The sequence below is a fragment of the Staurois parvus genome, unplaced genomic scaffold (genome assembly GCF_062004578.1).
Source record: "Staurois parvus isolate SC_StPar_1 unplaced genomic scaffold, SC_StPar_1.0 ptg000147l, whole genome shotgun sequence".
In the NCBI taxonomy this organism is placed as follows: domain Eukaryota; kingdom Metazoa; phylum Chordata; class Amphibia; order Anura; family Ranidae; genus Staurois; species Staurois parvus.
The window spans coordinates 14406667-14432680 of NW_028317943.1; the positions used below are offsets into that span (position 1 = coordinate 14406667).

A 26014-nucleotide genomic window follows, 5' to 3' on the forward strand; every position below is an offset into this window, starting at 1 on the left:
GGACACTGATAGAAGTCACAAGACTGCTCTAACTGCTGATGAGAAAAGATATTTAGCGGTTTATATTTACCAAAATAATGTAATTTCCATGTTCTGTGTACTGTGGGAGACCAAACATAGTGAATGCAGGGTCCTGGGTTTAGTAACTCTTTAATGTTGTGGGTTGCTTCATCCCAACACACAAAATCACAAAGAGAAGAAATGAAAATGTACATGGCAGAAGGTAGGTAAAGACTTTACCGTTCTGGTGTAGACTGATAGTATGAAATATGTATAGTTTTTAAGTACCGCTGAGCTGAACACATTAAAACATGGTGGCAGGTCTCATCTACATATAAAAGTATAGACTCATTAAAGGCTGCTGGTAAAATTAGCTCTATAAACCTAATGAATAATATGGAAGAAGCAAAACTGTGTACCATAACTTAGAAGACAAGGTTTTAGAAGTATAATTAGAGATACTCTGATCTTTATACTTATATGGATCAAAAGCACCTTAGGAATATCAAAGTGCTGGCCATACTTACCTTTCCAGCCTCAATAATTCAACGGGGTCTCCATCGTAACATCCCTCATTAAGAAACAGATTTGGAATCAAAGCAGAAGCAGATCATTTTAAGGAGAAAGAACAGCTGTACTAGATGCTTTAGATTGGAAGTGTGTGTTTACATATTACACATAGCAGGTTCTCCTGTAAATAAGTGTATACCATAATTAAAGGAGATTTCTGGAATTTATGTCTGGTAGTATGTGAGATGCATGCTAAAAGCATCTGTGCTACCCATGGTAACTAGATTCCAGCTATTGTCCTATTGCAGCCAAAAATGTTTTTGCTGTGAACGAAATAGAACCAAAATAGTATTTGAAAAAAATGAAGTGCATTTTTTGCTCTTGCACAGATGAGCTTCAAAATACGTGTATAGTGTTGTGCTGCTCAAAGAACACAGATAAAAAACACAAAGTCCAAAAACACCCGTGTGAAAAATAAAATGTGAAAGTCCAAATAAAATAGTCCAAGGAATAAGAAGAAACAACTCTTCAAAAAGTCTCAGTGGAAAAGACCATATATCTACTGGAGAGTGAGTCTGCAATCCCAGTGCTGTAAATCTTTAAAAGGAATACGCCACCACGGTGAGCATATGGTAAAGATGGACGCTCACCTTCATATATGGACCTGTATAGAAAACAGGTATCATGATGCATGACGATACGCATGGGGAGGAGCTTGGGTGATGTCAGAGCTGGCACGCTGTCAGTCTAGTAGGAGACACATTGTACAGCTTTACCACTACCTATATACTGCGTTTTTTGTACTGTTACCATGTGAGTGTATTTCAATATGTTTTTATGAGCTTTTAACAGACGTGCTGCACTATGATCGCTTTATATAGTTGTTGAGTTCCATTTACAGAAGCGGTCTTATCGTACAGAGGGCTTGTTGGAGGACACAGTGGCCATATATAAGGGGAGGATTTTGCACAGAAGAGAGATTACTACATTACCCCCATTAGGAGGAGAGATGCCCTATTGATCTGTTTTCTATATGGGTCCATATATGAAGATGAAGGTCCATCTTTGCTATATGCTCACTGTGGTGGTGTATTCCTTTTAAAGATTTACAGCACCAGTATTGCGGGCTCACTCTTCAGTAAATATATGGTCTTTTCCACCAAGACTTTTTGAAGAGTTGCTTCTTCTTATTCCTTCAACTGTTTATTTTATTTGGACTTTCACATTTTATTTTTCACACAGGTGTTTTTAGACTTTGTGTTTTTTTATGTGTTCTTTGAGCAGCACAACACTATACACATATTTATACATTTTGTATGATGAGCACACATTTCACATGTTTGCAGCAGTTTTTATTTATTTGAGTTCATTTATTATATTTATTTTGGTAGTGCACAATTGTTATATATTCTTTTTCTTACAGATGAGCTACAGTTTGTAAAAGAGCAGTGAGTACAGCATGCTTTTACAAAGCATTTGCAAAGTTTTCTGTAAGCTTTTAGCTGACATTTTTTGACTACGTTCACATAATCGTGTTTCTTGAACGTGTGCAAAATTGTGCTTGCGGTGCTCTTTATTGTTAACGACACTCTAAACACAGCTATCATTTTGAAGAAAAAATGTGAAGCTCAAAAAAAAATGCAAGAGCTACTTGCCATATTTCACACAAAGGGCAGTATGTACTTTTTCCTTCTGAAGCAGCCACGTGGCATGGCAAAATGAATCCAGGACCAAGATATCAGGATCTGACTCAGGATGAGAAACAGGATAGGCCACAGAGATATTAGAATCGAAAGCAGACATTGCTTTGAAAACCAGGTCCTGCCCTAGTTCAAAGGACGCATTATCGCTCTGCGGCTGAACGTCATGTGAATGTTCATCTGCGATTCTGAATTGGCTCCCATTCGCCTAATCTCTCCCACAGCTACAGGAAAATTCCTAAAGAAGCGAGGAGACCCCCCTAATTGGAAGAGGGATAACTCCATCCATCCATCCACCCCCAGGAAAATTCCTAAAGAAGCGAGGAGACCCCTTAGTGGGAAGAGGGATAACTCCATCCATCCATCCGCCCCCAGGAAAATTCCTAAGGAAGCGCGGAGACCCCCTAGTGGGAAGATGGATAACTCCTTCCATCCATCCGCCCCCCAGGAAAATTCCTAAGGAAGCGAGGAGACCCCCTAGTAGGAAGAGGGATAACTCCATCCATCCATCCGCCCGCAGGAAAATTCCTAAGGAAGCGAGGAGACCCCCTACTGGGAAGAGGGATAACTCCATCCATCCGCCCCCAGGAAAATCCCTAAGGAAGCGATGAGACCCCCTACTGGGAAGAGGGATAAATCCATCCATCCATCCACCCCCAGGAAAATTCCTGAGGAAGCGAGGAGACCCCCAACTGGGAAGAGGGATAACTCCATCCTTCTATCCCCAGGAAAAAGGGATAATCTCATTAATTTACCCCTAAATCCAATTAAAGGGGCACAAGCCTTGTACGATCTCACTTAACGGTTTGGTCATATATGTCAGGTGAGAGCACAACTGGTGAAGGTGCACACTATTGTTATGATTGGTGGACTGCACACTAATTACTTCGTATCACACTACTAGAAGGAATATCAAAAGTCACGGATTAATTAAGGACACTTTGCAGCAGCAGTGTGATTTGATTGTCGCTTTTAATTTGATGTTGAACTATAATTTATTTCATCCACCTATTTGATATCATTTTACTGCTATTGTTAGTGGAGCACGACACTATCTTTGATTCCGTTCTATGTATGTAACGCAACAATATACATATGTCTGACGCTTGATGTTGCAAGTCATAGTGTGAACAGGGTGTTAAAGCAACCTAAAGCAGCTACAGTATGGGGATGTTACACAGATTATAGCATAGTGCTGACCGTCTATTTAGCAAGTTGCTGAATGCCTGCTGAAGTATTTTGGAAGCTTCTATGAAGTGCTAATAGGCACTCCTGTTGGTATCTCTGGTTATGATTAGGAATTTGCTTGGGTTCAGTCCGAATCAGTGTTTGGCTGAACCTGGCCAATCACATTTGATCGGGACAATAACCACCCAGCAGCTGCACATATGCAAAGAGATAGGAGTGCTTGTGACATCATTTACCTAATACGGCCACATCCATAGTTAGGATTCCAAAACTGAAGTTGAAGGCTACTTATAAGAGAAGTATGGTATTTTTTAAAAATCGTACTTACCTAGGTGGATGCTGCATTTGTCTCCCGCCGGCTCCAAGCGTGAGTACTCAGTGATCATATGACCGCTGATCACTGAATTCTCACAGCCATTCTGAGCAACTGTCAATCACTGCTGTCTGCTCTGCCACTGGAAAACTTGGCTGTGAAAGGGGAAAGAGCAGCTGGCTCAGGCGTGCAGCACATCGCTGAGAGGCTGAGCCAGGTGCCACTCCAAACCCTGGGGTAAATCCTGACCTTGAAATCGGGATCTTTCCCCAGCCTGGACCCGGCCGAGTGACGTCAGCCGACAGCATGCTTCAGCGAACTGCACTCCTGTGATCCACAGGAGCAGTACAGCCAAAAAAGCTTTAGCTGTACTTCTCCTTTATAGAGACTTGAAGCTTGCTTTGCTTTCAAATGCTTTGTAAATATTTGCTGTACACACTGCTTTTACACAATTTGAAGTCGGTCTTCTTCAGCTATTACTCAACATCTTAGTTTATCTCTAATATATGCAGGCAGATCAAGAAAGTTTGCAGATATATTTCACATTTTCCATGTCTCTTGGCTGTGAAAGCTATACCTTAACTATTAAACCTGAAGTTTAATTTATTATTTTGTTTTCCCAGGTTCCTCATTTCCCACACCTCACGAACATGCTAATTACTGTTTTGAATAAAACCTTTCATTTTTCATTACATATCTTATTTTAGGCCCAGTCTTAGCTAAGTCTAGTTGCTTTTCTATACAATGCGGACAGATAATGGCTGATGGGAGCGATCGGCATGGTGCTGGACACGGCTTCCTGAAAACTTCACAGCATTCTTTCTCAGTAAGGGTGTCGGATTAAAGAAAATTGCTTCCAGCAATAACTGTTTAAAAAGGGATTTCCCTTACTTAGGAGAGATTTTCTCTTACACACTGTTGTGTCTATAGGACAGGGAGTAAAAGGTATCCCACATGGAAGAAAAATATATTTGAAATATATTTGAAAAATATTCTTCCCAAATATATTGCCAAATATTTGAAATGCTACAATTTTGGCCATATTCAATATATTTCAAAATATATTTCAATAAATATATATATATACATATATACTGCATGTCAAAATGTGTTTTTATTACAAAATATATGAAAAATATTTTTTAAAATACATTTCAAATATACTGTATGTCTTTAAAAATACAATTCTACATTTCTGGAATGCATTTACAAATATATGTAAAAATATATGTTAAATTACTGTTTTATATGTTAAAAAAATCTGAAGAATATATTTTAAAAAAATACATAATTTTAAAAATATATTTTTTTTAAATATATTCTTCATATTTTTTTTAACATATAAAAAAGTAATTTTAACATATACTTTTACATATATTTGTAAATGCATTCCAAAAATGTAGATTTGTATTTTTAAAGACATACAGTATATTTGAAATGTATTTTTAAAAATATTTTTCAGATATTTTGTAATAAAAACGCATTTTGACATGCAGTATGTGTGTATATATATATATATATATATATATATATATATATATATATATTTGGGAAGAGTAGTTTTATCCCATATGGGATGCAATGCTTACTCCCGTAGGAGACGCTGGAAATTTGCCCAGGTTCTTCCCTTGTGGATTGTGTAACTTTCCTCAATAGCCAGTCTAGGGGTGTTTTTGTTGTTTTTATTTTTGGACTTGGATAGGAATGAGGAAATTGAGTGGGATGCTCCAAAAACAGAAACTATGTACAAATTGAGGACAGTGAACTCCTTTCTGTAAGGCTGAATTAGAAGTCCTTGCATATAGAAAACTGTGGACTTAGCTTGTAGTAGAACAGTAAAAGCATACAGGCTTCTTTCTTTAGAGTACCAACAGCAGCAGTAGCAAACACACAGCTGGCTCTCTAGCACAAGAGGGTGGGGTGGCAGCAGCCCAAAAGTCTCTAAGATCTCTCAGTAGTCTGTACTCACAAAATGTCAAGGAAAAGCGGGTCACCTCCTTCCAACTTCCAAGCGACACTTTCTTCCAGTAATACCTAACTAGATCTTTGACAGCCAATCAGTCAGCTCTCAGTAGCTCAGCATCCAGGCCCTCAGGTCGCCCATCTGAGACATCTTGAACAGCAAGCACATGGCAGTGTTGCCTTTGAGGGCAGCCGCCCTCTAGGATGGACTGATCCTACGCAGGAAAAGACCCTGAACTCAGTGTGCCCAGAGAATAAATACAGTCTCCTAGCAGCCTTCAGGGCCTTGTTCCCTGGAATTGTCCAGGGCTGTATAAATATTCATTCTGCCATTTTTTTTTTTATAAATACTGTTGTTTGTTCATAACTCAGCTTAAAGTGATTGTACCAGTAGATGGATTTTTACCTTAATGCAATCTCTGCATCTCCCACCTCACAGCTCCCCTTACACTTACCTGAGCCGGATCTCGATCCAGCACTGAGCACACCAGCAGCAGCTCCTTATGCGCTTTCTCCTCGTTGGACAGGTAGGCAGCAGCGGGAGTCATTGTCAATCACAGTCAGTGTGCAGAGAGTTGGGGGGCAAGGCCAAGCTGCTCTCATTATGTCAACAGACACACAGAATGTGGCTCTGGATCGAGCCCACACGAGTGCCCCCATAGAAAGCAGCTTGCTAGAGGGGCACTCCACGGGCGGGAGGAGTCAGGGAACCCCAGAAGAGGAAGATCAGGGCTGCTATGTGCAAACCATTACACAGAGCAAGTAAATATTGTGTGTTTGTTATTTTAAAAAAACTTACAATCACTTTAATCTGGCCATAAACTAGCTTTAATCAGTTTTTTAGGTATATTTTTCTTTAGGAGCATAGAAAAAAGGATTTCAGAACATAAGTACAATAAAACACACACATTTTATATATATATATATATATATATATATATATATATATATAAAAATCTATAAAAGCAGTCTGAAGATTGCAAAGACAAAATTGCACATAAAAGACTGCTGATGCACACATGTGCAGTGCGGATTGAAGCTCAGGTTTTCAGAGGTTCAGGTCACGTTTACATCAGGTTGAGGACAGGTTTAGATCAGGTTCAGGTCAGAATTTTATCCTATTCACAACTAATGGCATGTGAGGTTTAGAAATGATTCTCATAGAAGTCAACTGCCTGTAATCAGTACCTGATCCAGACCGCACTGCTCAGAAATCAGACATGACTCTTTTTCAATCCACACTGAATCTGCACTGGACATATGTGAACATGCAACATAGGAAACAATGTTATTTCCCATGCCATGTGGATTGGATGCGGTTCAAACCACATCCAATCTGCATATATGTGAACCGCCACTTGCTGATTTATTAGAAACAAATAAATTATTAGAAACAAATAAATATAAATGTGCATATTATCAAATACTATTGTTTTTCTAATATTTGTCTATGTCTTGTCTTTTATGTATTGCCTTTTCTTTGCAATCTTCAGCTTTAGTTTTTTGTAGATTACTAACTAAAAGTTAGGTTTTATTATATTTATGATCAGTGCTCTTGGATCTCTCACTTTTTTTCTGTACTCCTAAAGTGCAATTCTAGGAGGACACACAGTTTCCCTTTTGCAGTGGATGTTTTGTGTATATACCATTTATCAAGGTATATTTTTGAACATAGTTTTTACAGTATTTAGTGAGGAGTTGAGAATATGTAAAACTTCACAAACATGAATTATTAGCTTGATTTGGCAGCCTGTTTTTTTCTCTTATCTCTGGCAATAAATGCTTGTCTCTCTTAATATAGGAATGGTTTATATACTGTACATATCTAAATCACAGCTGAGGGTAGAACATTTAACTTGGGCAATGATTTACTGGCACTGGTACCAGGATTAAGAATGACACATACAATCAGAGTTTTATTATCACAGATACACTATGAAAAGATTAATGGTGCATCGCTTCTTAATTATACACTCAGCGTATACTGCTTGGTTAAACGGCTTGAAAATAAATAATAGCTTGTAAATTGCATATTAACACGGGAGGCCAGTGTCTCCGCAGTACATTTTGAAAAGAAAATTTTACTAAATCATTCAGAAAGTGCATAAACTATCCAGCTACAAAAGAAAGCTTTCAGTCCCAGAATAAAATGTATCCCAACAAACCAGTATTTATCTCAATTACATGCATTTCTGCCAACATAAACAACTGTTAAAAAGGCTGAACCAAGCAAACAAACAGACTGACACTCCATCCTCACTGTGCTTGTTTTACACCATGGCAAACAATGACATGCATATATTTTATTAAGTGCTTTATACTGTATATAAAGTTCTATATAAAAAAAAAATTCTGATAAAACTAAAGCATGTTTTGTCAAAAAGTAATTACTTGACATTTCTAACTTTTTCACCTTAAATCTCCTAGTTATGTTTTCTTGTAATATCAATTAAAGCAGTATTAAACCCGAAAGCAAATATTTATTATATTGCAGCTTACCAATTCTTAGATGTGATGGCTGCATTAATTTTCTTCTTTTTCCATCTGGTGATCCAGCCAGTTAGTCTGTTTTTCATCAGAACAAGCTCTCCTGCATCTAAATGCGTCAGGTACAGGTATGAGACAAACCATTTAACACTGTCAGGGGTGCTTACAATGTTCAGGTTTTATTTATGTATATCCTTTATCTCAAAAGGATTAAAACTGTTTGCTGTAACTGATTATAAAGTGTCAGCTGGAGTTTGGCCTCAATTTGTTAGTGTATTTAAATCTTCTACTACATTTAACACTCCCTCCCCCCCCCCAGACTAATAATGACGCTATCCAAAGGTGCCCCTGTGCCTACTCATCCAGATTGGAGGCACTCTATACACACTGTTGCTCCTTAAAGTAGTCCTAAAGGCTCCCGGGTTTTTTATCTTCATGCATTCTATGCATGAAGGTAAAAAAACCTTCTGTGTGCAGCCAACCCCCCAGCCCCTCTAATACTCACCCAAGCCCCATCTCAATCCTACAATGTGCACTATAGTCTTGGCAGTCCCAGGACTCCCTATTCTCATTGGCTGAGACAGAAGCGGGAGCCATTGGCTCCCACTGCTGTCAATCACAGCTAGTGAGCCAATGAGAAGTTAATTACTTTAGAATCACTTTAACTGATGTTTTTTCGGGCTTTTTGCATTTTTGCCTAAGCCCCTGAATGCACCTCAATAAAAGCCTATGTGTTCATGCACACAGAGGCTTTTAGAGGAGATTAGCAGAAGCAGCACTTAGAGGCAGTCAAAGCCCTTCCTCCTTAATGCTGAGGAATTGTGTTCAGGAGAGGAGCTTTTAGGCATAAAAAAGCCAAACTTGGCTAAAGAAGCCTAAGCACTAGGTGCATTTAGCACTTGAGTGTTTTCTTTTGTTTCTTTTCATTTCAATGGCCAGAATAAATTAAAATTATGGGCAATTAAATAAATAAGCGCAAAAACACACCTGAATGCATTTGCAAAAACACGGCCTAGGTGCACATTTACCACTGACTTACTCTTGTCAGGAGAATCAGCGTTTGCAATAAACAAGTGTCCATGAGGCATAATATAAGAGGTGTGTTACTAGCTAGATCACCAGAGGATAACAAAGGTGGAAAGCCTTAATAAAAAAAAAGAAAGCCAATGCAGCTACCCCATATAATGGCTGATAACTGGCAATACATTGTATTTTTAGTTTTGTGTTCAATATTGCTTTGATGTTTTGCTTTGTATCTATTATATGGTGATGCTTAAAGTGGATCTCCAGTTAAACATTTTTTGTTGATAGCATAGGGAAGACTTTCACTAAGACTGTTCAGCGCTTTTGGTGCAAAGTCACTGAATACACTTTTGACATATCAATCCAGAAGAGAAAGTTTAATGCAATGAATAAACAACCAGTAACAATTAATGTGCAGCAAAACCACTATCATCCACTGGCCTTAAACTGCCAAATGCGGTAGCCATGGACACATGTGGTGTTCTCATCTCCTTCCCATGCACAGGATCTTCCTTAGCTGGGATGCCCATCCCAGAACCGTTCCTACAATCACTATAGCAAGGTTTGGAGATGTTCTACTGCACATTAATTGTTACTGGTTGTTTATTCATTGCATTAAACTTTCTCTTCTGGATTGATATGTCAAAAGTGTATTCAGTGACTTTGCACCACAAGCACTCTACACTCTTAGTGTTTATTATTACATACTACTCCTGATGGTTGATAGAGCTGCTGTAGAACTGGTCTTTGTCTTGACATATGCCACACTACATTAAAGAAATTAGCGCCCCAAAGTTTGTTTTCAATTTTAGGGAAGACTTTCAACCTGCCTCTGGGTGGTCTTGTCAGTATCTCGTCAATTCCTGTTCTCAGAAAAAAAGGATAAGCTCTCCAATTGGGACCCAACAGTAAACATACTTGTAGCCAAGCTATTCTTATCCATACCAGTGAATATGCAACTGAGCATTCTTCCTACTGAGTTTCAGGCATGTAATTGGTTCCTTCGCCAAGCTTTCATTTTAACCACGTGCATGGATGCAGGCCATAGGCCACTTTCTCTCTCTGCTCCTCCTAGTCCATTAACGCCTTTAGCACCCAGAGCACACTACTTCATAGGTCTATGCCTTACCCATGATCCAGGCCAGAGCTCCCAAAGTCAAACCAAACATTCAGGCCCCATGTTACAAAGAGGCCTGAGTCACCTGATCTGTGTTACCTGAAGGGGTCATGTCTTACCGTCAGGATGGTAAATCTGTTCCTCTAATCACCACCTGCTCTGTGGCCAACTAGGGTCGAACCAACACTTTGCAGGTAACGCTACTGCACTGCTAATTGAATTTAGCTCTTCACCATTAGTAAAACAGTCCGTTTCTCAACTGAGATAGTAATAAGGCTGGGAATAAACTTGCATAAACTTTACTTAACTTTTTTACAAGGAACCACAATGTGGCATCCCTTTAGTGCAACACTTTAAACAGTCAGGAACACGTAGTAGTAAAGTGGCAATATTCTCTCATCTATAACTTGGTCACTGAGTGGTACAATAAAATTTCAGATTTATCACATACATTTCAAGGAGGGATGCTGTGGTGTTACTGTTCAGACAGGACATGTTACTTACTGTATGTCCCAATAGGCCAGAAGCCTCCACTGGTCATTTCCTTGGCATCTCTCAAGGCTCAGAGTGCACCATCCTGAGGTTAGGAAAAAAAAACACTCTGCTCACACTGTCAACATTCCCAAAAAGATCCTGAGGTGACTCCTCCCAAAATTTAATTAGGCAGCAGGTGAGGCCAAATCAAAAGAAACAACAAAACAGAGAGTGCCCAAAAAAATTAAAAGGGAACCATAAATTACCTCCTGTCTACACACTTCTTTGTTTCCAGAGTTTTACATCTGTCAGATTTCTACTGCCAACTGTATCCTTGTTGGGGATATTTCCTCTCAAATTTTCTCCTGACCAAAGGGAATAAGGGGAAATCTCTCCAACTGATACATAGACAGCAGTGAAAACACAAGACTTTACAACATGTTGTGACACTCTTGTAATCTCTGCACCCTCCTGTATAAATCCAAGGTTTTCAGAAGCTCAGTGGAGCTGCCTAACAAATGTGTTTGTACTATTCACACTGAGAAATAAAAGCCATTTTGTATCCAGCAACTCCAACCTATACATTTTTAAAAGCAAGAGCTTGTTTGGTGGAATACCATGATATCAACATCACTGCATGGTTGCAGTTGGACTAGTATTTTATATTTTGATTTAGTCCCAGTTATAGGTGTTAGGCACATACACATGGGAATTTGTTAAAAGTGTTTAGAGCAGTATTAATATTGATGGGATACATATTACACTGTAGAATAAAGTCAATTTTTCTTTGGTTCTGTTAGTAATGTTTTACTATTCATTTAATGCAGCCTTATGCTAGCTTTCGCAATTTTAATTCTTGCTGCACTTTTTTGCTTTTGAAAGCTTTCTGATTTTGCTTGCATAAATATGTAAAGTCAGCAGTGTAACTACATCAAAATGAAACTACAAGACAGGTAAATATGAAAAAATATCTTCTATTTATCACTTGTAACCAGAAGGTGGTGTGTTTTACACAAGAGCAGCAGCATTCTTTAGGCTAAATTAGCCCTCTAGTTTATACAGCTTTTAGACAGGACATGTCTAAACATGCATGCTGTGCTGATCTTTCTTAAAGGAAACCCAGTATGTTTTGCAAACATGCAAAATAAAAATTGTTAGGAATATTCACTTTATTTTTACAATATACTGCATACCTTATCTGTTTGAGGTTTCCAGCTTTTACATAATTAAGAGAACTATTCGTGCTTAAGCTTCTTGAAGAATCTCAATATCAACACAATATTAAGTGTTAAATACTATAATGGTTCATGCCTATTCTTGAAAGCTTTATTTGCATTCCTTGTTTATCTGTGCTTATTTTGTCTTAGCCTGACACTCCAGCTTAATCCAGAGTCCCTTGAACTCTTAATCCAGCCACAGATAGATCAAAATTTCCTGCTGAACCAAACGCATTTCGATCCATCTATGGATGGGGTGAGGGTACCAAAGTCGATCAATAGATCAACTGCAGTACAACCAGGGAGTTTTTTTGTGCATTCACTCCTGGTGGCTACAACTAACTACAATGGTCACTGTATTCTGCTGGTGGGGAAGGCCACGGGGCCGGCAGAATACAGCTCCATGGGAGGGATTTCCCCTTCAATACTGACTGTTTTGATAGGGGAAAATCAAACAAAATAAAGCAAAAAAGAGCCTTTGGCCTTGGGCAGCTCAAGAATAGGGATATAGAGGGTCAAGCATGAAGAAGGACCATAAGCCATAACATTATGACCACCCACCTAATATTGAGTAGGTCCCCTTTTTACCGCCAAAACAGCCTTGACCCATCAAGGCATGGACTCCACTAGTCAAAGCATCACACTGCCTCCACCAGTTTGCCTTCTTTCTATAGTGCATCCTGGTGCCATCTCTTGCCCGGGTACGCAAAGCACACACACCCAAGCATCCACATGATGTAAAAGAAAGTGTGATTCATCAGACTAGAACAGGTCCATTGTTTCATGGTCCTGTTCTGATGCTCATGTGTTCAACATAGATGCTTTTTGCTGTGGACATGGGCCAGCAGGGGCACCGTGACTGGTCTGTGACTACGCAGCCTAAACACAACAAACTGGAAAGCACTGTGTGTTCTGACACCTTTCTTTCACAACCAGCAATAACGTTTTCAGCAATTTGAACTACAGTAGCTCTTCTATTAGATTTTATTACACAGACAAGCCTTCGCTCCCCATATGCATCAATTGGCCACCCATGACCCTGCTGCTGGTTCACCAGTTTTCCTTCCTTGGACTACTCTTGGTAGATACTAACCACTGCAGACCAGGAACATCCCACAAGAGCTGCAGTTTTGGAGTTGTTTTGACCCAGTCATCTAGCCATTATTATTTGACCCTTGTCAAAGTCACTCAAATTCTTACCCTTGCCCATTTTTTGTGCTTTTAGGTTGCGTCTCCTTCAGAAAAATCTCTTGAACAGTTTTACAGTCCTGTGTGTCTGTATTCCAGGACAGCCAAGTACGCAAAGTACGACAGTTTGAAAAGTTCAAAGATTTATTACTGAAGATGAGACAGATTTTCACTTGCCTTGTCACAAGATTGCTAAATGTTATGTTTTCTTGACCACCTTAGTTGTTGGTCTAGTTTTATTCTGTTTTACATTTTTTTCATCTAGACCTCATTCAAGTATTGATTCCTTCAGATAATCTTGCAGTGTGATCTCTACTTTGTTGGGTTTCTTACTGGCTTTTGCTTACCCCTCAGTTGGACTTTTGAATTTCCCAACTTTTAAGAATTTCTACAATTCCCGCATCCCTCAATAGCAATAAGAATAATAATATTAATCAGATCATTGTACTTGTCTACTGAAGTGTGATGGTTGGAGGTGAGATTATAGGGGACTGGCTTAATGCTCTTTGTTTGGTAATGTCCCAATGCAGCATTATACCCAACCATCGAAAACTTTCTACAATGCCTGTGCCCCTCACAAGAAAAATACAAATTACAGTAAATACAATAATCTTATTTTTGTATTTAGTTATATTTTAATCAAAAACTGAATGGACCAGCTCTGTGGGGCTTTAGTGCACCTGAACATCAAACTGTCAGGGCAGGGCTGTGGAACGGACAGGTAGGCCTAGTGGCAGGGTAACGCACTGGCTGACGACAACCACCACCAACAGACCGAAGTCCCTCAGGGCGCGGAGTCTAAGTCCCAGGCTGCCCTTCACCAGGGCCCCTGATGGTGGGGATGGACTTGACGCAGCCAGGTATCAGGTCGCGGCCCCCGAGACACCCCGGCTGCGGTAATGGCCGCTGCCAATGGCGTGTAGCTGGTGAGAATGACAATAGCGTAGTCAGGCAAGCTGGGTCGACAACAACGGGACAAAACGGTACAGAACAGTAGACAGAGAATCACAGGTCATGGGCCGGGTTCAGCAACGGAAGGTCAGATCGAAGGAAAACACAGAGAATGGTCTAAATCACAAGCCGTGTCAGAATACCAGAAGAGTCACGAGCGTATACACAGAGCTGTAGGAAGACAAAGACACAAGTGCAAAGAGCATGTGCAGGCCACAGGCTTATATGTCATCAGCCACACCCCTCTGGGGGATGGACCTCAGAGACCTGAAGGCATAAAAGGATTCCCACCATGCACAGCAGAATCCAAGATGGACGCCAGCACATGGAGTAACAAAACTTCAGAGAAAAGGTAGGACCTTGACACAAACAAGCTCTTTCCTGAGCTGATATCTGTAAGTCAAGAACATTGTAGGTATAAGAAAAGACAGATAGTTCCATTAATAATTAATGCCCTCAAAATATCATATACCAGGTAAAAACAGCAGGTTTAAAGTATAACTAAAGAATAGAAATTTTCTTTAGTTTTGGATAGTGTGCAGAGGGATTAGAACATCTTTCAGTTTTTATTGCTCTTTACTCCTGTTAAGGAGATTCACCCTCTCTATTTTTCCGATTTACGTTTATCATTGAAAGTGAAAGTAAATGAAAATCCCATATGTTGAGTTGTCCCCTGAAGAGTATTAGAGGAGAAATCTTCCAATGGGCTCAGTAGTTCTGGTGACCTGGGAGTCCCCAAGGGATTCCATTAATTTGCAGTGATTTCCTTTCACTTCCGGTTTTGGCTATGGGACAGGAAGTGAAGGGAAATCTCTGAAATGGGACACAGATGGTGAACAAAAATATGACAGGAGTTATTACCATTCCTTACTCTATCCAAAATGAAAAAAAAAAAAAGGTTTACCTATAGTTCTACTTTAAGCTATATTCTTTTAAATAAAAAAAAAAAAAAAAAAAGCTTTTACAAGCTTTTGACTTTAGATGATTAAAAACACATGCACAGCATCAAATAAAATATTTATAGTGTAGAACATTTATCTCAGGGGTGTTAACAGACAAATACTCCTAGGGCACGGTTTTCACACTTGATGGTTCCTGCATAGTTCCAACTAAGTATACTTGGCAGAACCAGCAACTTGGAACATAGGGTGTCATTTCATCTCTTAGGTAAGTAACCATTAACACTCATGTAAAAGGCATTCTTTCTCTCAGTGACCAGAAAGAACAGGGCATTCTTTTTCCCAATGACCAGCAATGATAGGGCATTTTCATTCCATTAGCCCCTAATGTAAAGGATCAATTTTCCTACTACTGACCACCAAAATGAGAGATAATTCATTACATGCTCCTAACCACTGTACTCTGTTAGCTATGTTACATTCCTCAGTTTAGCACTCTATACACTGTGCTTTATGTCACATACAATAGTCTTGAATGCTGCACTCTGTATGCTGTGCTTTATTTTACATTCTCCTCCTCTGGCACCCCACTTATAAAGATAATTTCTCTTGCAATGCAAAGCATGCTGACTCTAACTCAAGATAGTGATCTGTGATTGGCTGGATCTGGTCACATGGTACAGGGTGCTGTGATTGGCCCTATGTATCATGTGACAGCTGTAGGCCAATCACAGCTCACTAGGAAGAGAAGCAAAGCTGTTAGTAATGATAGCAATCACATGATCACCGAGTCCTGTTCACCAGGATCTTCATTCCGCTGTGTCCGACGAACACACCAGTAACGTGCAGGGAACCCTGCACACCCCGACGGGCGCGCCGTGCCCCCTTGTGTTAGTACAGTCAGAGCGACGTACAGGTACATTGTGGGTGGCTGGGAAGTGATTAAAACTGAATTTTACCCAAAGAGAGAAGTTCCACTTGTTTGCCTCCTCGCCCCATCTACTGCCACATTTGGCACTTTTTTGGGGGGAGAAGGTACCTGATTTTTACAGATACCCATTCCCACTTCCGGTCAGATGAGCCGCAGTGATCTGAGTGGGAAGTGTGCCCCCCTTCCCCTGCAGCCTTCTGGGACACTTCACAGGTCCCAGAAGACTGCAGAAACATTCACAAAGAGCAGCGTGTTTCATGCACGCAACATAGGAAACCAGCTCTTAGGTCTTAAGGCCTTCACTTCTGATTTCTCTTACTAAAGATGTACCCAAAGCCGATTGAAGAAGGTGAGGATATCGCTGGATCTCTGGATAGGTTAGTGTCCTTATGTTAGAAGTCAGCAGCTACAGTATTTGTAGATGCTGACTTTTAATTATGGAGGGGTGGCTAAATAAGTTGTTAAATAAGTTATTTTTCAACATTAATATACTCTAAATTAAAAGTAAATAGAAGTGAGCGCTCCTAAAAGTAGCTGCTAAAGCACCAAGAAGTACCAATAAAAACTCTGTAAAAATATAGATAAATAAGTGGGGTGTAGCGCTCAAAACAAATAAAAACAATATGTCCACATATATAAACGCATGTGAATGCGTAAACGGATATAGAGTCTGTATCAAGAAGAAATATAGCAGATGAACTTGTGACTCCAACCAAAAGTGAAAAATGCGCACTCACCGGAAGCGCATAGATAATGCGCATACATACGGTATATAAATTTCCAGAGAAGATTGGCCAATCCGGTGAACTTTATCCTATGGTGCAGTCATCAAGCCCTTGGAGAACGGTGTTGAATCCCTTGACCAGGAGTTCCTTCTTTAGGCTAAATTAAGTAATCAGCCTGGATACGGGGCTCCTGTTCCTCCAGATATGTTGGATACTGACAGGTACCTGTGGGCTTAATAGCTCCAAATAGGAGCCATAAAAAAAGGTGCCCATAGTGTAGTATGTTAATGAACCTTTATTTGCAGTACCACATATCACAGACAGAGTATAGTGATATACAATAAAAAAGCACTATACCTTCATTTAAAATAGCCGCCCGGGCTTCAATCCAGCACCAGGCGGCAGAAGTGTGCTGTACTGTCTAGTTCCTCCTGAGGCCTTTTGTGCAAATAGCACTTCATCAGAGGGAGAACCAGTGGCTTGATGACTGCACCATAGGATAAAGTTCACCGGATTGGCCAATCTACTCTGGAAATTTATATATGTATGCGCATTATCTATGCGCTTCCGGTGAGTGCGCATTTTTCACTTTTGGTTGGAGTCACAAGTTCATCTGCTATATTTCTTCTTGATACAGACTCTATATCCGTTTACACATTCACATGCGTTTATATATGTGGACATATTGTTTTTATTTGTTTTGAGCGCTACACCCCACTTATTTATTAATATACTCTAGCAAACCAAGTTGTATTGATTTGTTTCTAAATATTTCCTAAGTGTAATGGGGTTTATTTACTAAAGCTGCTTCACTCAGAATCACAAGTACCTGTGCATGGTAGCCAATCATCTTGTAACCTCAGCTTGTTCAATTAAGCTTTAGCAATAACATCTGGAAGTGGATTAGTTTCTATGCAGAAGTGCATGAGAGTCTGCGTGAACCAGCTTTAGTAAATAAACCCCACTGTTTCCATTTGAGGTTAAATTGCACCTGAACTCTGAGCCTGGGTTCACATACATGCAGTGTGGTATATTGCATGTGATTCGCACAGGAACCGCACCGCATTCCTGTGCAAATCACATGCGATTTGTGTGCAGTGCGATTGGATCCATACATTTTTAATGGCTCTAATCGCACTGCACCCGCACCAAAAAAGTGCAGGACCCTTTTTTGGGTCCGCACTAGAATTGGATCGCATGGGTATTCATACCTATGTGATCCAATTCTGCACATCGCACCGCGTTTTGCGGGCCGCTTTTGGGGTGTTGTTAACATACACACCCGCAACGGTTCGCATAAACAGGGTGCGATTCTGATGCGGTGCGGAATTCGCACAGAAACCGCTGCGAATTCCGCACCGCATCCGTGTAAACCAGGGCTAAAAGTGAAGATCTGATATGTTATAGGAACCATCTATAAAGGTTATACTTGCCCAAGCAGTACTCTGAGAATTGTACCTTTTGCCTGGAATTCCTTCTGAAAAAAAAAGAAGTGCACTTCTGTTTATTTACACCTGCTTCCAATCCTTAGGTCACAAAGCTGCAGCAAGTTTATCTTTTCTTATGTGCTCCTTTATGCTCATTTAACACGGGTCAGGTCCAGTTTTGCGCAGCAGAGGAACTGTCCTCTGATCCCCTGCTGAGCTGAGCAGAGCAACTAGATGACAGTTCCGTGTTCAGTTCACTTGTGCAGAGAGAACATGGACACAGCCCGCTCTGCTCTATTGCCAGTTGGATGTAAACGGACAGACTGTAAGTTTACACCTGACTGCCCTCTAATCTGTTCCAGCCAGATGGAGGGGAACAGACCCCCTTCCATTTGTCCTTGCAGGATCGAGGTAGCCAGGTATAAACTGATATAAGTCTGTTTACATTCGACTGCCCATAAAGAAGAATAGAGGATCCGATCGGGTCTGCCTGAAAAACAGACAGGCAGACCCAATCAGACTGCTCATGCGAAAGGGGCCTTAGACTACAAGCAGCCATACCAATGCACAGTGCAGACACTGCAGTAAAACTATGATATTCAGCTGCTGCTGGATGGTGCTACCAGAGATTCACACGAAAATGATGATTTATTAAGTTGTGAATTTTCACACAAATTCTATAAATATTTACTTCAAATAAAGTTAATATTTACACAATCTATTGTGTGAAGATTCTTAGCTCCTTTTAGTAAAATCTACTGCACAAAAAAATGGTAACCGTCCCAACCTATAACCAGCCTTAGCAGTAAGGTGCACATGGAAGGGCAATGCACATCACAAACAAAGGATTTCCCAGCAGCACTTACCATTCAGCCTGCAAAACAACCAATTTAGCTCTGTCTAACAGTTTGCGCTAAAACAGAGGGTTTTGTTTGCACACATTTGCAAATACATGCGTAAGCCAAGCGTCCTCTGTATACTGCGGACCTAACTCTAAAATTTCCAGATCCTCAAAAGTAGGAGCACATATCAATGGATAGGTTAAGGGCAGGTGTGCTTGGAGGAGCCCATCCTTCCTTAACCACTTGCCCACCAGAGGATTTACCCCCCCCCCCCCCTCCTGACCATGCCATTTTTCACGATACGGTACTGTGTTACTTTTACTGACAATTGCGCGGTCATGCAACGCTTCACCCAAATCAAATGTATGTTCTTTTTTTCCCCACAAATGGAGCTTTCTTTTGGCGGTATGCTATAAAGCATATCCAGTAAATAATTGTTAAAAAATCTAAATTTTGTCATATATTTAGGCCAAAATGTATTCTGCTACATGTCTTTGCTAAAAACAAATCCCAATACATGTAAATTAATTTGTTTATGTGAAAGTTATTGAGTCTACAATTAGCGGTATTTATACTGGAATTTTTTGTTTTTGTTTTTTTAATACTAGTAATGGTGGCGATCAGCGACTTATAGTGGGACTGCGGCGGGCATTCTGACACTGGGGGGGAGCTAACTGCCACTGCAATCCCCAGTGACACTAATACAGTGATCAGTGCTAATGAAAAGCACTGAGACTGTACTAATGACACTGGGCATGAAGGGGTTAACATCTGGGGCAAACAAAGGGTTAACTGTGTGTTGTGTGCTGTTTTACAATGTTGTCTGTGTGTGCTTTACTATGTAAGCATGCTGCTTTGTATTGCTCTGCTATGCAGAGCAATAAAAAACAGCATGCTGGTGCTGACAGGGGAGAGATCTGTATTGTTTACATACAGACCTCTCCCCTGTCAGTGTTCCTCGGTGATCACTGGCGGGTAAACTCTGGCTGGGACCCGGTGATCAAAGCCTGTAGCCGCCAATGGTGGCGCAGGTAAGGCGGCGCGCGTGCCCCCTACTCGGAAATACAAAATCACATATATACATGATTTTGCACAGCCCTGCTGCCCTGTAGCAGTAGTTCTGCTATAGGGTGCTCGGGAAGCAGTTAAAATGTATAGGGATGCAAGTGACACCAAGCTATAGCAAAATGACAGCAAAGGCATCCAGTGAGTCCCTGCTGTTAACCTATTCACTGATATATGAGCTCCTACTATAGAGGCTTTGGAAATTTTAGTGTAAGGTCCACAGTCTACAGAGGACCCTTGACGCAGGACAATTGTTTTTGCAAATGTGTGCAAACAAAACCCACTGTTTTTAATGCAAACTATTAGACAGGACAAAATTGGTTGTTTTGCAGGCTGGCTGGTAAGTGCTGCTGGGAAATCCTTTGTTTTAGTCAAATCAGCCTGAAAGAGTCTACAGGAGAGAATGCACAAAGTGGATTTCTTTTTGTAAAAAATATTTTAAAAAAATTAGAACGTGAAATTACAAATATAACATATGAAACTAAGTTGCAGATACTTTACCATGCAAGCCATAACATTAAAGGGCAATAGGGCAATAGATAAGACAAAGGCAAAACATATAAAGGGGTTAGAAAAGTAGGCTAAGATTGAGTGCTCTAAAAAATCTCTCTAGGAAGCCTCAAGTTTAAGAAGTTTAACTGTAGAGTTACCCGCATCATCACTGTACTAATACTACACAGACAGGTTTCAAAGAAATCACATCATGAATGTCACTACAAATGTTCTTTGGTATCTTGCATCCCATATAGGCAAGCAAATATACTGACAGGTCTGCAGAAGACCTACATGGCACCAGCGATCTGATCACTGGTGCGACGGTTTACAGGCTCCTGCAACCAAAAATAATAAATGCACATTTTTTTACCTGCAAAAAAATGTGCATTTATTATATTTGGTCAAAAGGTGAACTTATCCTTTAAGACTGCCTCTAAGCAATAACATGTAAATAAATATAACTTAAGAAATTCTACAACATACCATATATTGTCTTAGTAAAACAGTACTGGTACATGCCACTTCTTGAACAAAACCTAAAGATATTGTAGTGGTAGTTGTCCATGTTTAAATATATCACAAACCCCAGCGCACAAGAAAGCTTTTCAACAGATGATATAGGTAAAAGTTTGCTGCTGCGCACCGGTGTAATACACCAATTAGTAGAGATAATATATAAACAGCGCAAATCAAAAAACCTCCTCACCAAATATATAACATCAATCAACAAAAACAATATAAATATTGTTAAAAAAATATAAAATAAATAATTTATAATTTATAAAGTGTCCAAAAAGATGTTAAATGTGTCGAAAAAGAAAATAAAAAAAAATATAAAAATAAAAATAAAAGTCCTTCTTCCCAAAAAACCTTATATATAATGATCTTCTCCCAAAGAAATGTGCTTCCACGATCCAACAGTGTAAAACCAAGCCTTGCAAGGCGGATAAGGAGCCCTGGAGGATATAGAGGGGGTTTAGGATCCCTAAAATTCTAAAAGGCGCAAAACTCACCAATATCTGGTGAGTGCAGTTGATTTTGATTTTACACTGGTGGATGGTGGAAGCACATTTCTTTGGGAGAAGATAATTATATATAAAAAAAGTTTTTTGGGAAGAAGGACTTTTATTTTTATTTTTATATTTTTTTTATTTTCCTTTTGGACACATTTAATATCTTTTTGGACACTTTATAAATGATAAATTATTTATTTTATATTTTTTTAACAATATTTATATTGATTGTTATATTGTTTTTGTAGATTGAGTTTATATATCTGGTGAGGAGGTTTTTTTATTTGATTTGCTCTGTTTATAAGTTTTCAATGTTTGTTTAATTTTGCAATTAGGGTGCTTTCCTTGGGATAGTTAAAAATTTTCCCTCAAGAAAAGTCCTTGTTACAACCCTGAAGGTGCACATAGACTGTTTTCCTTTAGCTTAGTGAACATGATGAAAATTCACTTTGCAAAGCATATCTAATCACATGGAGAGCAAACAGAAGAAATCAAATCTGTATTTTTTGCTTGCACATGCTTGGATGGTGGAAGTCAGCAGAGCATTATCTCATTTGCTAAGCTAAGGGAAAATTCCCTTGTAAAGCAAACAGCCTATTTTCCTTTAGTATATCAACTCCATAGAGTTCAGGACAGCTCTTCATCAAAAATCTCATACAATAAATTCTGTTATATTCCAGGGTTCCGACGGTCCCTCATCTTTAGAACTACAAGAAACTGTATACAAATACAATTTGTAATCAATTTAAATAGTAGACTTAATATCAGAACCCAGTTGTTAATGCAGTGAGAAATGTCTTACTATAAAGATCCTTAGTCTTTAATATGTCATTGAAAGTTTTCTTAAAATGCAGTAATACAACTGTTTCTGCATGCATTTATAAGCAGGTGTGTATATTTCAGTAATACGTGGATTATGAATAGAATAAAAGACCTTTTTAAATATTTTAGTCAGTTCTAACAGTCATGACTTGGAATAGCCCAAGGCTTCATTCACACCTGGAAAGGTGCAATGGTGCAAGCATGTTTTTGCACGATTTCACACGGTTTTGCAGGTCGTGTTTAGGGCATTTCACTGGGCTGTTCTACGCATGAAAATCAAGCAGAAAAGTGCATGACTCTTAATAAAATTGCACCACACTCCAGGTTGGTTCTATGCTTCACATCTGGTGGCAATGCCCACTTTTACTTATATTTTGGATTTGAATGTTCAATTTGGTAAATTCAGTGATGGGTATTATTATTTGCAGATCCCCAGAGATGGTGCTCATTCACAAATTTCCAGAAAATATTCTCAAGAAATCCCATAAACTGATTTCCTATATGTTTCTAGCTGCGAGAATTACTATAGCTAGACACTGGCGACAATCGGTCATTCCCCTTGATTATGTTAAAAAGAAACTCAACTGGATCATGGTTAACGTCAAACTCACCTGTATCTTACACATGGGGACCGTGGATTCACTACCTCTCTGTGCCTTAATGACCCTCATCTTTATTTTTCTTTCAATTGTATTCTTTGCTCTTTCTACTCCTTTTATATTGCTCTATATTATGTATATTGTGCTGGCAAGATGAGCTGTACTTTACTATGTATTGGCCGCCATTTATGTCTTGACTTCACTACCATTTGTTAGGGCAGAATTTGTTGTTTTGCTGTTTCTATCTGTGTATATGATGGCACACTCTTTATTGATGATAATTGTTTAATTCTACCTTATTTCCTTTGTAAAATTATTCAATAAAAACTATTGAAAAGTAAAATTGTGCCACACCAAAACACATGGTACTTTGTTAGCAATGCATTATCCTGCGTGAGTGAATGCAAAAGTGCTTGCATTAGCAAGATACATTGGGGTGCCGTTAAGAATTAATAGCACCGCTGTGCGTCTGTAAACAGGGATGTGTGTTTTTTGCATTGCGGAGTCCCTACAATGCACAAATGTTAACCTAACCTAAGGTATTGGAGAAAAGTGAGTTTGTTACAAAGTGAGTTTGCCAGCCTCCCGAACCATGTTGGATATATTAAAAAATCCATTAAGCCCTTGAAACAAACTTTACAATTTTTGATTGCTGTAGAAATATTTAAGGACCTCCTAGTTCTAGCTGCATATGTGATCTAGCAAACATTTTATTTTCATTCCCACCATTATCAGATAAAAAAAACAAGTGGCAAGCTTTCAGCTGCCTTTGCCTGCAAAATGCTCCACTGACACCTGTTTGCAGATATAAAAAACAGATTTAACAGATTATAAATACCAAAGGCCTCAAAATATTATAGTAAATATAAATTAAAATCAAGAACAGAAAATACAGTTTTCCGATGATGTTTTCAATCACATCATAGTTTTACAAGAAGATATAGCAGCTTTACAAGTGACAGCCATAATCATGCTGAAGGTTAAAGCATAATATGAACATCTCTATCTATAAGTATTTGATGCATCATAGACACTAATACTGTTGTTGTAAATATATAAATAGAAAGAAGCAAAAAGCCTACCAGTTATACACAAATTCTTTTAAACCAAGGAGATCTATATTGAAGAGAGACAGAAATCTTGCCGGAAAGACCAGACCAGATATATATATATATATATATATATATATATACACATATATATTTATATTAACATGTCAGCCCAGTCTTTTCACTTACAAATTAATGTATATTATATTAAATCCAAATACCACCTGTTTGAAGAATAAATGCATAAATACTGTAAAGCAGTTTTTACAGATATGTAGGCGTAAAACTTTATTAACATACAAATAACTATTACTCTTTTCAAAAATTGTGAAATACTTAAAAATTATTCTATCTGTAACATGTTGTCCTTTTCTATTAAAGCGTTATTAATTATTTATTGGAGTATGCAGATGGGAACATTTTCTCCATAGCGATTATGAATAGCTAATTACTAATGTATGCTGTATTGTGCTGAACAAAGCAATAACACTCTATTGTACAAGAGACCAGTCCTTATTTAACCTCAAGTCTCTCAAGTATAGTTACCAAACTTTAAAAGAGGATCTAACAAAATCTGTATATTAGTGAGCTGATTTATAAAAGGTTTGCCATCCCAGCGAGCCTTCAACTACTTCAAACAGCTACTCAAGTTTCAGAGAAATGTATGGGAGGACATGAGGGACATGAACTAAGGTTTGCTTGGTTGGTAAACCTTTGTAAATTAGCCACAAAGTATACCCTTTTATTATGAACTAGAATCAAAGACATAGTGATATAATATAATATTGATGTGTTATTCTGCAATGAAATTAAGAGTTACTTAGCAATCTGGATTTAGTAGCTAAATTATATATCTGTCTCTTTTTTAGGCTCTTACCATGGCAATAGTGATTAACTGTCTATGAAGTAATTTAATTAGGTTCCAAAAAAAAAAAAAAAAACATGTACATTCCTTAGAAATAAAAAACACTACAGTAGAGTTTAACCCTTAATAAAGGACCAAGATCAATGAGTATCCTTTACTTTCCAAACAGCACAGTCTTTAAATATATCCTTGATGAAAACTATAGAGAAGGATTAATTATGACCAAGGATCTTAGGCTTAAGGAATGGTATAAGGAGCTCCACAAGTTTTGCCATGGGTCACACGTGTTATCCATGATATATACGTGCTTACCTTTTTCTGATCTTCAAGCTTATGACTAATTGGATTCTTCCCATGTTTGCTCATTTCTGAAGATAAATCCATCACACCTACTTCTGCCCTTTGGAGTGGAGACTGCTCAGCAAACTAATCCACAATTTGGGAGTAACAAACATACAGATGTGCGTTTTCTTCCATCACAATACTGCACTGAACATTACTGAGTCCAGGAAATTGTTAGCAAGTACATTTATCAAACCCAGGAAATAAACCTCGCAACTTGGTCTTGAAGCCTTCAGTATCAGCATATCGGTCTAAAACACAGACTCTGAATGAGACCCGTTTCCATCTAGGACTTGAACTCCAGTTGCTATCTTTTGCATTCTTCTCTCCCTTCCATTTTGGAGAAAATTTACATTTCATCTATAAACCTGTCAAGATAAAACAGAGAAATTTAGTGCTATATCTAAACTCCCAGCATATATTGTACTGTATCCAATCAATCCACAGAAAAAAGGACAGTAGTGATATTTTAAAAATGCAGTTCTTTCTGTTTATATCTTTAGATATCGGATTATCTAGCAGAGCCAACTCCAACTACACAAGGTACTTAAAAAATATTCAATCTGAATTTTAATCTTTATAAATGCATACCAAGTTTAAAAAATCTTCAGATTGCTTCACAGAGGGGTCTGGAGCAGAGGGGGGGGGGGTGACTTCTTAAAATTAAATCCCCCTCCAGTTAAATAGAAAACGTATCTCTTAAAGCTGAGTTCCACTCACTGTAAAAAAATAAAGGTCAGCAGCTCCAAAAACTGTACCTGTTGACTTTTAAAAAACAGCCAATCACCTGTCCCACGATCCCGCGTTGCC

The 26014-nt window shown here is 38.8% G+C and overlaps 1 protein-coding gene across 15 annotated transcripts in view; it reads right to left on the reverse strand.

Annotated features, from left to right (window-relative positions):
- Positions 1 to 26014, reverse strand: part of NAV3 (neuron navigator 3) — an 833019-nt gene that overhangs the window by 587935 nt on the left and 219070 nt on the right. For all 15 annotated transcript variants that reach the window (XM_089674062.1, XM_089674060.1, XM_089674057.1 and 12 more), the window contains one exon: positions 25175 to 25572. In XM_089674062.1, the coding sequence (XP_089530188.1) occupies positions 25175 to 25246 (72 nt within the window). In that variant the 5' untranslated portion in view covers positions 25247 to 25572. The remainder of the gene's footprint in view (positions 1 to 25174; positions 25573 to 26014) is intronic.